The 15,535-nt window shown below is 30.5% G+C and overlaps 1 protein-coding gene across 3 annotated transcripts; it reads right to left on the bottom strand.

The window, feature by feature from the left end:
* Window positions 1-11,324: 11,324 nt before the first annotated feature.
* LOC105633935 (F-box protein At5g07610) lies at window positions 11,325-14,412 on the bottom strand. 3 transcript variants are annotated; one of them, XM_037636433.2, is made up of 3 exons: window positions 14,166-14,412; window positions 11,837-13,009; window positions 11,325-11,569 (listed from the first exon to the last, which is right to left on the bottom strand). In XM_037636433.2, exon 2 carries the CDS (start codon window positions 12,976-12,978, stop codon window positions 11,884-11,886), a length of 1,095 nt encoding a protein of 364 aa, XP_037492361.1. In that variant the 5' UTR covers window positions 12,979-13,009; window positions 14,166-14,412; the 3' UTR covers window positions 11,325-11,569; window positions 11,837-11,883. The 3 variants fall into 3 exon arrangements, with proteins under 3 accessions (XP_037492361.1, XP_012072029.1, XP_012072028.1); XM_012216639.4 differs by lacking the exon at window positions 11,325-11,569 and having other exon boundaries at window positions 11,704-13,002; XM_012216638.4 differs by lacking the exon at window positions 11,325-11,569 and having other exon boundaries at window positions 11,704-13,009; window positions 14,166-14,411.
* Window positions 14,413-15,535: the final 1,123 nt, after the last annotated feature.

Genomic DNA, 15,535 nt, shown 5'->3' with positions numbered 1-15,535 from the left:
TCTTAACTTTTTGTGTTCACAAGGTCCTAGAGGAAACACTTGTTGAGGAGTTGAGAATGCAGATAATGGAATTCCAACGCACTGAACTGATGAAGATGCAAAATAAATTTCAAAACTCAAATTCTAGTTTTTTATTTTTTTTTATTTTTTTGCTTTTATAGATCAACAGTAAAACTGGAAATCCTAGCCCTTTTATTTTTACACATTAACCTTAAACACAGGCTAAATAGAGAAGTCAGTTTAAAAACAGATTCCCTGCTTTTTCAACGGTTTTACTTTTATTATATGGTAAAGCAAAGAATAAGATATTTTCTAAATATTTTAGTTAGGGAAAATTATTATTTTGTCCTTGAGGTTTGACAAAATTATTTAAGTAGTCATGTAGTTTGGTCAAATATCTAAATCATGCCCAAGGTTTGCCTCCGTCAAACTATATAGTTTTTCCATCCATTTTTAGCTACTTTTACCGTTAAAATATAAGAAAAAGCAAGAGAGAAGACGGAGAAATCTTTTGAAATGACAAGAATTACCCTCAATCTTCTTATTGTCCTCCTCTCTACATAAGAACATCCAACTTAAAACAATTAAAAATAAGCCAGTTAGCAACCCAATCATAAATACCAATAATTCACGCAAGGCATTGAGAGACTGAGATGAATAAAGCATGGTTATTATAAATTTATAGTTATCGTTTTAGCTTCCTATATTTGTAATTGAAAAACAAAGTCATAAGTGAAACCCATTTCTCAAAATAAAACAATAATTGAAACATAAAAATAAAAAATAAAAAATAAAAGATGCGAATCTGATTTTGCATTTGATGAGACTCTGTAAACTGAAGGCTCCTTTTTACACCAGCAATTTTTCCATATTATAAAGATTAAATAATATATATTCTAACAAAAAGAATAATATGCTATCTTTAATACAAACAAAAACTCGTCCATCAAAGATGAAGCCAATATCACTCACATTGAAGGATTGGCTTTAACCAATTCAAATTAGTAAAAAGTTGAGAAAAAAAATGAGAAAGAAAAAAAAACACTTAAAAGAAATGAAAAAATATATATCTTACGGGAAAGGAAAAAAAAAAAAAAGAAAGACATACGGATTGTAGCTCAGTTGGCAGCACAAGTGGGTGATGGGAGCGGGTATAAAGCGGAAACAACCCTCTTCGAAACCATATGAGGCAAACTAAAAACATTATCGAACAAATCAATAAACTGACCTCTTGAAGCGCAGAATCGCTCACCGGTCTTCTTTCCAGAGATCTTGGAGTCACCCACGATCTTCTGCAGTAATCCCTAACTATCTCTCTTTTGGAACTCTCTGAGTGGCAGAGAATAGAATAACGTGCGTCTCCCTATTCTTAGGGTTTTCAAATCTTATATTAAAAAAACTCTCTTCGATAGGAAGATATTTTTTTTAATATAAAATAAATTAAATAAAAAATTATTTAATTAAAATAATTATCAATTATTTTAAAACTAAATAATTTATCCATTATTTAATACACCCTTAACTTTCCAAATAATTAGGGCACTACAGGGACCGCAGGAATAAAATAAATCAGGCTACTAATTATAATAAGAACCTATGTAGACCAACATATTCTTATTATAATTAATCATGAATTATTCCACTAAAAACTCATGACTGAACTCCTTATTTATTTTACAATTCCACAACATAATAAAATAATGTTCCCCACGTTAAGATTACAGATGCTGTCATTTAAATAACTTACTGACAATTTATTTAAATCACAATATAACTTTAAGATTGTCGCTCAACTTATTTCATGTGTCGGATTCAATATCCACCTGCAGGGTTTACACTATGAAACCTTATAAGCTTACTTAAAGTGCATCATCAATCTCTAAACCGAGACATGGATTCTATCATTAATTAATATTTCACAAATACAAAATATCTTTGCCCAATTCACCGATAATATTATTCCAATAATGAAACTCACCCTTTAATGAATCAAAGCACAAGACAATCAATGTTTGCTCATATTAAAATAAATCAAGATTAAGAACAATAAACATTATTTCTAATGTCCTAGAGAATATGTTTAACAGTCAGTACTAAACATCCATTCTCTACTTGGTCCAATTAAATACATACAAAATGTACTAATCACAATTATTGTTCATATGCTAATAACATTTATTTAATGCAAATTTCCAATTAAATACAAAGAAATAATTGTCAATAGAAAATCATTCATAGCTATACTATTACATATGCATGGTTAATAATATATCTCTATCAATCTCCCACTTAGACTCATAACCATGCATCTATAACTTTAACTCCCATTCCTTCTACATGACTGTCAAAAGTCTCTGCTGGTAAGCTTTTTGTAAAAGGATCTGCCAGGTTGTTTTCCGATGCAATCTTTGTCACTACCACATCTCCCCTTTGAACTATGTCTCGTATCAAATGATACTTCCTCTCAATGTGTTTTGCCCTTTTATGGCTCCGTGGCTCCTTCGAGTTTGCAACTGCCCCACTATTATCACAATAAAGTGTAATAGGCAATTGCACTAAAGAAACTACGCCTAGATCCATAAGGAAGTTCCTAAGCCATACAGCTTCCTTTGCAGCTTCAGAAGCTGCCACATATTCAGCTTCCATGGTGGAGTCAGCAACACAAGTTTGCTTAATACTCCTCCAACTTATGGCTCCACCTCCCAAGACAAAAACAATACCAGAGGTTGACTTCCGAGAGTCCTTATCAGTCTGAAAATCCGAATCTGTATACCCAATGGGTACAAGATCGTCAGATTGATAAACTAACATATAATCCCTAGTCCTTTTCAAGTACTTGATTATATGCTTGACTGCAGTCCAGTGTTCTCGCCCAGGATTAGATTGAAATTTGCTAACCATGCCAACAGCAAAACAGATATCAGGTCTGGTACACAACATTGCATACATAAGGCTTCCAACTGCAGAAGCATATGGAACTGCCTTCATGTTCTCTATCTCCTCAGGTGTCTTAGGACATTGGTCCTTAGATAGAGTGATTCCATGTCTGAAGGGAAGAAAACCCTTCTTGGAATCCTGCATGCTGAAACGAGCAAGAATGGTATCAATATAAAGTGCTTGAGATAAGCCAATCATCCTTTTCTTGCGATCTCGCATAAGCTTAATCCCAAGAATATGAGCAGCCTCTCCCAAATCCTTCATGTCAAAACGTTGGGATTGCCAATCTTTGACAGAATTCAACATACCTACACAATTCCCTATAAGCAGAATATCATCCACATATAGTACCAGAAAAACAACCTTACTACCATTCCATTTCTTATACACACAAGACTCATCATGACACTGATCAAAGCCAAAACTTTTAATCGCCTGGTCAAAACAAGTATTCCATGACCTAGATGCTTGTTTAAGCCCATAAATGGACCTATTCAATTTGCAAAGCAAATTTTCTTGTCCATTGTTTATGAAACCTTCTGGTTGCTTCATATAGATGCATTCATCAAGACTTCCATTTAGGAAAGCTATCTTGACATCCATTTGCCAAATCTCATAATCATAATGAGCTGCAATGGATAGAAGAGTTCTAATAGACTTTAGCATGGCTACCGGCGAAAAAGTTTCCTCATAATCGATCCCTTCTTTCTGAGTAAACCCTTTCGCAACAAGCCTTGCCTTATAAGTTTGCACTTTACCGTCTATACCCCTCTTTTTCTTATAGATCCACTTGCATCTGATGGGTTTAACCCCTTCAGGTGGTTCTACAAGTTTCCAGACTTGATTAGAGTACATGGACTCCATCTCAAATTTCATAGCTACAAGCCACTTATCAGCATCTTTATCTTGTAGTGCTTCATCGTAACAGACAGGTTCAATATTCACTTCTTCAGGGATTCTATCAAAAGCTTCTCCCAAAAGTGTATATCGAACCGGTGGTCGTCTAATTCTCCCACTACGACGAAGTACTACAGGTTCTGCAATCACACCTTCATCTTGCTGTGGCTGTAAAGCCGGCAAGTCCATGACTGGTGGGACTACATCTTGATTATGTTCTGGAACTTCAACATGTCTGTCATCACCAGGAGGCAATGAAATGTTAGAAGCCCCAACATTGTGCTCCTGTATATTTGGATCAACAGCTGCCACTTCAGTTTCTACATAACTCCCACTACTTTCAGGTGGTAGTGAAATGTTAGGTACTGAATATTCAGGCTGATATTGATTTACTGGTCGATTAACATTTCTTCCACTACGACTAGGCAATGGAATGTCAGCTCCAACCATTGATGGTTTAGGTTGTTGTTCTAATGGAAAGGTTCTAGTTGATATATTTTCTCCTCTCAATTCATACAAGGCTAATTGACTTTTGGGAATATGGTTTTTAATATAGTCTTCCTCAAGATAATGTGTGAGAAAATATTACATCTGTTTCATGTCACTAATTAATTTACTCAGATGGAGAGTTAAATCAATACAGACAAATTAGACTAGTTCAGTAATTATATTAAAACATGACATCTTCCGATGGTGAAGAAATGCAAATAATTACAACTAGAAAGTAATAAAAACAAAACCACTCACAAATTAATTCATATAATTAAAATAAATTAATTATAATCAAAATTGCAAAATAATATATTTTTAAGACAATTTTGCAAATAAAATTAACAATTGATGGGCTTAAACAAGCATCTAGGTCATGGAATACTTGTTTTGACCAGGCGATTAAAAGTTTTGGCTTTGATCAGTGTCATGATGAGTCTTGTGTGTATAAGAAATGGAATGATAGTAAGGTTGTTTTTCTGGTACTATACGTGGATGATATTCTGCTTATAGGGAATTGTGTAGGTATGTTGAATTCTGTCAAAGATTGGCTATCCCAACGTTTTGACATGAAGGATTTGGGAGAGGCTGCTCATATTCTTGGGATTAAGCTTATGCGAGATCGCAAGAAAAGGATGATTGGCTTATCTCAAGCACTTTATATTGATACCATTCTTGCTCGTTTCAGCATGCAGGATTCCAAGAAGGGTTTTCTTCCCTTCAGACATGGAATCACTCTATCTAAGGACCAATGTCCTAAGACACCTGAGGAGATAGAGAACATGAAGGCAGTTCCATATGCTTCTGCAGTTGGAAGCCTTATGTATGCAATGTTGTGTACCAGACCTGATATCTGTTTTGCTGTTGGCATGGTTAGTAGATTTCAATCTAATCCTGGGCGAGAACACTGGACTGCAGTCAAGCATATAATCAAGTACTTGAAAAGGACTAGGGATTATATGTTAGTTTATCAATCTGACGATCTTGTACCCATTGGGTATACAGATTCGGATTTTCAGATTGATAAGGACTCTCGGAAGTCAACCTCTGGTAATGTTTTTGTCTTGGGAGGTGGAGCCATAAGTTGGAGGAGTATTAAGCAAACTTGTGTTGCTGACTCCACCATGGAAGCTGAATATGTGGCAGCTTCTGAAGCTGCAAAGGAAGCTGTATGGCTTAGGAACTTCCTTATGGATCTAGGCGTAGTTTCTTCAGTGCAATTGCCTATTACACTTTATTGTGATAATAGTGGGGCAGTTGCAAACTCGAAGGAGCCACGGAGCCATAAAAGGGCAAAACACATTGAGAGGAAGTATCATTTGATACGAGACATAGTTCAAAGGGGAGATGTGGTAGTGACAAAGATTGCATCGGAAAACAACCTGGCAGATCCTTTTACAAAAAGCTTACCAGCAAAGACTTTTGACAGTCATGTAGAAGGAATGGGAGTTAAAGTTATAGATGCATGGTTATGAGTCTAAGTGGGAGATTGATAGAGATATACTATTAACCATGCATATGTAATAGTATAGCTATGAATGATTTTCTATTGACAATTATTTCTTTGTATTTAATTGGAAATTTGCATTAATAAATGTTATTAGCATATGAACAATAATTGTGATTAGTACATTTTGTATGTATTTAATTGGACCAAGTAGAGAATGGATGTTTAGTACTGACTGTTAAACATATTCTCTAGGACATTAGAAATAATGTTTATTGTTCTTAATCTTGATTTATTTTAATATGAGCAAACATTGATTGTCTTGTGCTTTGATTCATTAAAGGGTGAGTTTCATTATTGGAATAATATTCTCGGTGAATTGGGCAAAGATATTTTGTGTTTGTGAAATATTAATTAATGATAGAATCCATGTCTCGGTTTAGAGATTGATGATGCACTTTAAGTAAGCTTATAAGGTTTCATAGTGTAAAACCTGCAGGTGGATATTGAATCCGACACATGAAATAAGTTGAGCGACAATCTTAAAGTTATATTGTGATTTAAATAAATTGTCAGTAAGTTATTTAAATGACAGCATCTGTAATCTTAACGTGGGGAACATTATTTTATTATGTTGTGGAATTGTAAAATAAATAAGGAGTTCAGTCATGAGTTTTTAGTGGAATAATTCATGATTAATTATAATAAGAATAATTCAGTTGGCAGCACAAGTGGGCATGTGGGAGGAGCTCTCAGGTTCGATCTCACCAAATACACCTACAGGGAGGGGCGAAGAGTCTGAAATGTGACTAAGTTCCAATCCAGATTTAGTCGGTCCCTGATAATAAGTCCTGCTTTTTGACAGGTTGATAGATACTATAATAAAGAGTGTCTGTTAGCAATTCATACTCATAACCAAAGAATACAAATATTAACTAATTTTCGGATATCGATGGTTTAAAAAAAACACTACGAATCATGCAGATAAAATTTGTTAAAAATGTCAAATCACCAATCCAAGGATCAGATGATGTGGTATTAAAACAGAACCCTTTGAAATTGATGAGGTTTGCTTGCTCTGGTTTCTCTCTCTATTTATTTGTTTATAGAGATATAGAGAGAGGAAGCTTTGGAAAATCCCATAATGAAGAGAGGGGAGAGACAGTTCACTCACTATGAGCTTATAACAAATAAGGTGGTTGCGTCCAATATGGGGGAAGAAGAGAGTTTTGATGTTTGGGTTGATACCTAAGGGCATTTTAGTCTTTTTATCCTAATTTAACAGTCAAAACTCTTACAATTGGATGGAAGGACTATTTAGAATGACAAACCTAAACCTCAGGGACGTGCTAAATATTTGACCAAACAATGAGTACTACTTAAATAACTTGGTCATACCTCAGAGACGAAATAATAATTTTTCCTTTTAGTTATAATGTTTTAGCTGTGCCACTTATTATAATATTTAAATAATTAAACTTCTAATTTAAGATCTTTTTCAGTAACATTAGTGATTTTAATAGTTGTTAGTTATTTTTGTAACTTTATAAATACGAGAATAGGAGAATAATGAGATTTCCAATAATGCTCTTCATGAAATTTAAATATCTTAAAATAACCTTAGTCATTACCAATTAGAAAATTATATTTTATTAGTTGATTGAATATAATTTATTAAAATTATTTAATAAACAAATACATATAGATAATGAATCATTTCAAAATTTTAAGTTTTATCTTTTTCAAATTTATTTTTTAATAAAATATATATTATAATGACACATTTGAAAATCTTTATATTTTATTTTTTAAATTTATTTTTTAAATATTTGATTCTGTTTTTATTATAACTAGATGAAGGCTCGTGCTTTGCGCGAATTACTTTACCAATTTATAATTTATAAACAATATATATTTCTAATATATGAATTGTATTTAGTATATGTGGGTTGCTTTATTAAATTGTTGTGTTATATAGAAATTATAATGTTGTTAATTTATTTAAAATAATCATAAATTTCAATTAGTCTAGCAAAGTTTTAGTTAGAGTTTATAATTCAAAAATTATTTTTTATCCTAGATAATTCTACATAAAGTATAAAGTTCTAGAATTCAAATAATTAAATGTGGATAATATACAACAAAATAATAGATACATAAGAAAAAAAATTAAATAATTCAATATGAATAATACTTTGTTAAATTAAAAATATTAAAAGCATAATTATCTAAGTATAACTATTTCAAAAATAATAGATATAGATAAAAAAAATTCAAAAGTTTTTTCAAATGTTCAGATACTAAGATATTCGTAAAAGGATTTCCACTAATTATTTCAAATAACACGCTTGCGTATTTTTATATTAACTTATAAATTGTAAAAAATAAATTACTATAATAACAATATTTAAATAATAGCAATAACATCAACATGAAGAACAATTATACCGTTAACAAATGAGAAATAAGATAATTAGGAGTTTGGTTAGGTTGCTATTTTTATTTGTTTTATCAAATTAATAGCATTGTTTAGTATTTTGCATGCACAAATCTGAGTAAAGAACCAACTCCACATATGATTAGATTAAAACTTTATTAAATTATTGTGTTATTTAAAGTAAAGCAAGTCTATTTAAATATGATGAGATTCCATCCCACCATACAAAAATAACAAACAGAAAATTACACTAATTAAAAACTTGCCAAACAAATTCTAGTTGTCATAATAAAAGCTACGGATGGAAAGCAATCATCGTTATGTATCCTAATAACTCGATCCCAATAAAAAAATCTTATAGAAACCAATCAATAGACATAGAATGTTAGAGTAATTGTGATAGATTACGAGAAAAAGAAATAAAAAAAATAATTATAAATAATAAAATATTGATTTAAGAGGATGGATATCTTTATAGTCCAAATAAAATTAAAAAAACGAACAATAAATATATAAAAATATATATATATAAAAGAGCAATACAAATACGATACCTGATCAGATCTAAGCTTTCTATTTTTTTTCAACTCATTTAACAATAATATCAATGAAAAATCAAATATAAAATAAATGAACTAATAAAAATAGAAAGAGAGAATTATAATTGAAGAAATGAAAGAAGGAAAAGAATTATATAGTAAAAACAAGTTAAATCTTTATAGTCTAAATACAATTAAAAAAAAAAGGAAAAATATATGAAAAGGCTAATGTTATCTTTGACAAATAAAAAAGTGTTCTATAGTTCATAATTTGAAAAATAAAAATAGCAAAATTTAATATGAATATAAATAAATATAAATATATCAAGATAAAGAAGAAACAAAAGAAATTAAAAAATAAAAATAGTCATTGAATCAAACTAAGTGGTTTGAGATTTAAAAGATAGAGAACAGTGGAGTTATATAAATAGTATTCACCTACAGCTTACAAATTTATAAAAAATAGAAAATATTATTAGATTTTTAGATGATAACGTGATAAAAGGAATTGGTTTAGTCGAAGAGGTTTAGAATTTGATTTTTTTTTCGAATGAATTTTAGTGATAATAATGTAAATTATATTATTTTTAATAGACAAATAATTATATTTTTTGTTAAAAATGAATTAAAAGTCTAGATAATTTGTAAAAAAAGAAAAAGAAGAATTCTGAAACCAAAGAATACCAAGTCAGCATTTACAAAAGATTTTATGATTCAGGATTATATATATATATATATATATATATATTTAAAATATTTCATTTAGGAGAGAGATAAAAAATATATATTTTTTGTAATAATATTTTTTATGTTTATATAATTTGATTGAATATATTTTTTAAAAAAATAAATTTTCAAATAGAGTATACATAATTAAGCCTGTCAAAATTTTTAAATTTTATTTCTATGAACATATGTGTGTAGAATGACGAACAATAAAATTTCAAGTTTTATCTTTTTTAAATTTATTTTTTAATAAATATATATGATAATTACTTAAAAAATTTTATTTTTTATTTTTGAATATTTGATTTTATTTTTATTATAATTTAAAATACTTTATTCAAGATAGAAATAAAAAAAAGAAAAATATATTTTTTTATAATATTCTTTTTTCTTTATGTTTGTATAATTTAATTGGATATATTTTATTAAAATAAATTTTCAAATAGTACATATATAATTAATCCTTTCAAAATTTTTAAATTTTACTTTTAAAATTTTATTTTTAATTAAAATGAACATGTGTTGCATGCGGAACAACGAATAGTTGAAAATTTTAATTTTAAAAGTATATCTAATATTTTATTGTTATATCTATGTATCTATATATATTGAAACGTATTTATTAGGTAATATTATAAAATTTTGTATATATAGGTATAATAAATTTTAAATAAATAACGATATAAATTGAATTAAAATGTGTATATATACTGCTATTTTATTAATTAACAGTTATATTCACATTCATCTCATATACAATTTTGTTTTAATATTATAAAAATCTGAGTAATATAAAATAAATTTTATATTATATTTAATATTAAAAAATAAAAATGAGTACAAATAATAAGTAAAAATAAGCAATGACATCAAAAATTGAATGAGTATAATCAACGTATAAATAATAAACGTATAAATAATAAGTAAAAATGAACAATGACATAAAAAATTAAACGAATATAGCCAATGTGAAATGCATGTCGTAAAAAGACTAATATATATAAAATCACGTGATCAATTCTTAGACTTTTTCTATCCTGTATCTTTGGGATTAATATATTTTTATATCTTAAATGAGATAATAGACACTATGACGTTATAAGATATATAGATTGGCGAATAATTTAATTTAAGTTTCCTATATGAAAAACACGACATTTAAGGACGAAATTTATATGTAAAATTTTATAATATGTATTAATAAATTAGATTACCAATCAAATACGACAGAAAAAATGTGCCGGCAAGTCCCCTGATGCAGGGTAAATTACTGATAGTGCAATATGCGATTAGTAGTTTCCAACAACAATTCAGTAATTATTTCGCAATTCATTGCCAAAATATGGTTTCAAGCCGTCAAGAGTCGCTCAATTTTGTAGGCTCAATTTTGTAGGTAGGACCATAGACCCCTATAGAAAATAGGGAAGGGGAGATGAGAGAGTCCGAACTCAGCTCAATCGTAAAAGTTAAAGATAACACTTATTATAGCAAAGGGAACCTCAATACAGACTTAACTTGGCTTGAGTTGAATAATAAAATTCAATTTAAATTGAATAGCATGATCAAACAAATCATAATACTTATTTTTCCTTCATACATATGTTATAGTATACTTATAATTTATCTCTTATTATAATATCTTAAACAAATAACTAAAATGAATATCAGAATTTAGAGGGAAAAAGAACAACTTATAATGGTAGCTCAAGTGAAAAAGAACAAAAAATTTACAAAACAGAGGAAGGAATACATAGGGCATTAATATTTTTGGCAAATTTACCTGAGCATGTAGTGTGATCTAATAAAGCTTGCACATCGTTAAAGCAAGCTTTACCCAGTGACCAAAACAGAATAAATCAAGCAATATGCATTTTTAATCTATTTCAAAAATTTTAACTGTAACATAGTTTCACAAAAATTATATTTTTGTATACTTGCTCTGAATACAAAACTGAAGCATAATTTGAAACAGCATCAACAAATAAATAATATCTCACCTTTAACTCTAATTTTTGGCGCATTGAGTCTATGATTGTCGTTTTTCAGATTCAATATCAACCCTTGAAACAGGATGATGATACATCATGTAGATTGTTTCTGCAGGGTGTAAAATCTCTGAAAGTTACAAATATAGATACTGAAAGCATACATAAGACAAGCATAAACACATGCAGTGGCGCAAAAGCATAAAGACTAAAGTTAATGGTAGATAATAAACCAATTTAGGGCACTTTGCAAAAAACGATCAAGCCTGTAAGTAATTATATTCAATTACTAAGTATTAGACACCCCTACACCAACCCAAAATAAAAAATCCAAAAATATCGACTGAATATCGTGTGAAGTCTAAGTTGCAAACCATGCCTGCCAACTCACTGGCCAATGTCAAATTGTTGCAAGGAGAGATTAAACTATATATCAACAAGGCTGTTCACATAGGGAACCATCCTGAAATCATGCACATCTTCAATCGTCAATTGTTTGACCTCTTTAGTTCTCATGTTGTAAGGAACAAGTGTTTTCCCCAAATGTATCACCATAACATCACCGCCAACAAACAGCACACTTCCCTGACGAGCCCACCCATCGATCCATGCATTATCTAAAGTTAAACTTACATCTTTCATTGTCCATGCTTTTGTTTTGTTGTTCATTTGCATCGTGTTTGTGAAGGCATTTGACAGCTCAGCTAAAGTTACTTTCGTGCCATTTTTGAATGCATAACAAAGCTTCTTATTCACCTCACCCAATGCACCAGATGAATAGTAAGAACAAGCATTACAGCCTGGGAGGAGTTTTGACCGCTCAGTCTTAAGATCAAAAGCAATAATTCCAGCATTAATTGACTTCCAGTACACAGTACCATCAACATGAACACCTGATCTAGGAACAATCTGCCGATTGCCAAAGCAAATCTCACGAGAAGTTCTCCAAGATGCTTCGTTTGAGGAATAAATCTCAAACTCGTATCCATCCAGGTCAGATGGAAATGCACAGATCAGCGTGTACTCGGCCACAAAATTCAGTAAGGTTGGCTCAAAGACAAGAACAAGGGCAGGATCCGCCCCATGGTAACCATCAGGTTTAGGAAGTTTTTTCCACTGCTTGGTAACAGGATTACAGATGTAGTAGGCATTGTATCCAGTCTGACCCTGGCAGCAAAGAAGTCCATTAGTAGAACACCTGATGTCAACTGGTTCAGGTAAAAACTTCAAAGATGGGTCTGGAACGCCAAATGCAATTGGGTCAAGGGAAACAAATGATGGCAGAGATGAAGAGGATTGACAAAAGAACCCTGATACATCACGGAAACTATTCGACTGACTGTGAGCAAAGAAAGGAGTTGAAATATGAAACTTCCAATCCCGACAAACACCTGTGCAGCGACGAAGAGATTTAGCAGGAAGGTAACAAAGTGCATTCTCCCTGATAATATCTTTGAGATCCATGTAGATCCTGTTGTTTTTGTTGGCAAGGGACGTGCTAGATTTCTTTCCTCGATCCATTTAACTTCAAAGTAAAGTTTGAATCTGCTCACTTAACAGCATCCAAAACTTATTTATCAGAATCACCAGTCACAAATATGAGAATAGTAAACCCCCAAAGATATATGTGCTTGTGAAGAGAGAGGATTAACTAGTCCATCCAACAGGATAACATGACAAGACATATAAAACTAAACTGATTAAATATAAATTTTGGTTATTCCTACATTTCAATGAGCTAAACTGTTTAGGAATATATCAATTTTGATTGTTGGAATCTTACGGGGGAAAGTGATGCGGGAAGTAAGATTCCGGTGTTTGGTAGGTATAGGAAAGCTACATTCCCAAGAAAATCGAATTTCTGAATAGTTGGATCCCATCCCTACTTTACCATTTCAAAGGGTGAGAAAGTTGAATTCCAATAGAAAAATAAGATAATTTAAATGCCATTCGTACTCTTAATTATCTACTTTCCTAAGAAAAAGAAAAATCAACATTCCTAAAGTTATTTTCCAGGAAATCTACTTTTCAAAAAATGAAATTTTCCACAGGAAAGTTTGATTCCGCTAACCAAATGTCAAATAAAGTTTAGATACATTAGCAATCAATAATATATTATTTTCAATTGGACCATAATTTAAATCATATTCTTCTTAAAATTAAAATGTCAACCTAATTATTAAAGGAAAAGATTATTTCTTAATTAAGTTCATGCAAAAACCACATGGTGATTATAATTTGAGATAAAACAAAGTAATTATAGAATTAAATTCTGAAAATAAGAGTCATTAGTAGTGTATTTGAGTATAACAAGAACTAAATAATAACTCACATTTATGCTTAAAGGGTATTCGTCACTTCAAGTAATTAATACAACTAGAAAAAAAAATTATTAAGAAATTCAAAGTAATTGGAAATAATTTACATTTAACACAATGCAGATGGCATAAAGACTAGGGACGAAGACCCAAAACAATTTTTCAAATTTCTGAACCTTTTTGAGTAACCAAACAGACTCTTCAATGCAAATTAAGAACACAGGAACAATCAAATTTTACACAATCAAGAGGAGATTAGGCAGAGTAAATCAAGCTACGGTCATTCAATTTTTTTCCAGTAAACAATAAACGGCAAAACAAACAACAATTAATCTGATCATCAGCGTCGAAACAAAGCTGATCTTTTGGAGTAATAGAAAGAAACCATACCTCAACGGATTTCTTTATCGCTTTTCGATTTTGATCGGCAAGAGTAAAGTGATCGAGACCCAAGAGGTAAAACCGTAGAAGTATTTTCACACTGTTTATCCGGCCTTTTGGGCCCCTTTCAAAGTGTAGAGAAAACCTAGGAAAAGACTGCCTGTTGTTGGCTAATGAATTCCCAGCACGCTAAGGACTGTTTGGATGGAAGAGCATGTTTGGTTGGTGGTTCTATTAATTCAATCCAGCTTTCCGTTACCACATAAGCTTACATGGAAAAAGAAATTTTAAATTCTTTTCTAGACTTATTATTTAGTTAGTTTTCTTGAACATTGATTGCAATTTATTTGTACTAATTGATTTTACACCTTGCAAGTAAATGTAATTTAATATATATATATATATATATATTTTTTTTTTTTTTTTCTTATCTTTTGTTATAAATTTTAATATTATCAACAATTTATATTATTAAAAATAGTATTCACAAAATAAAAAAATATTTTATGAAATAATAAAATAACAAAATTCACTAATTAAATAGCTTATTATATATTTATCATAATAAAATATTATTATAATTTGACAACCAAACTTTCATGAAAAAAATTACTTATCCACCAATTTAAATATAATTCATATCGGTAACATTGGTGACGGAAGGATTAAGCTTCATCAGTAAAGCCAATGGCTGCCAACTCCACAAGCGGCACCAAGGACAAGGACCTTCAGATTAGGAACTGCCTCAAAACCATAGCCACGACGAAGGAGATGAAAAGAAGAGGAACAGTTTGTTAGGGTTGTGAGGGATTTGAACAATGAGCTCAACATTTTTACGTTTCGATAGAGAAACACAGAAAAATGAAGACATAGGGTTTTGAAGTGAGTTTTATAGTCTGGAGGAAGATGAGTGCATTAGCACTTAAGGAGTGATCTGAGTAAATTTATGGATTGTCCAAAACCCAAAGCATATTCTTGTCGTTTTCACTTTAGTTCACCTTTTCCGTTTCTTTTAAATGCTATTATTTAATTTTGTTTTAATTATTATTATTGCTCTTGCATTTCATTTTAATTTTATATTTCTTTTTGCATCTTTTCATTTTTGAAGGCATGCCCGGTTCATTGAACCGCTGGTTCATGAAACCGACGGTTCAAAATTTTTTAAAATATTGAACCTGAATCGACCCTTAAACCGTCGGTTTCAGTCTGATTTCGGTTCCGGCGCGATTCCGATGAACCGACGGTTCCGTTTACGGTTTTTGGCAATATATGTTTTTTTTTAAAAAATCGGTTTTAATATTACATCTTTCTGTCGTACATATTAATATGAATTTAAAAAATATTGATAAATTTTATTTTAAATAAATTTTAGAATGTTT

The sequence above is a fragment of the Jatropha curcas genome, chromosome 4 (assembly GCF_041381405.1).
Source record: "Jatropha curcas cultivar XTBG-Jc1 chromosome 4, XTBG_Jcur_1.0, whole genome shotgun sequence".
Lineage (NCBI taxonomy): Eukaryota > Viridiplantae > Streptophyta > Magnoliopsida > Malpighiales > Euphorbiaceae > Jatropha > Jatropha curcas.
The sequence above is the reverse complement of the archived record's forward strand: the minus strand, read 5'-3'. Positions and strand labels throughout refer to the sequence as shown.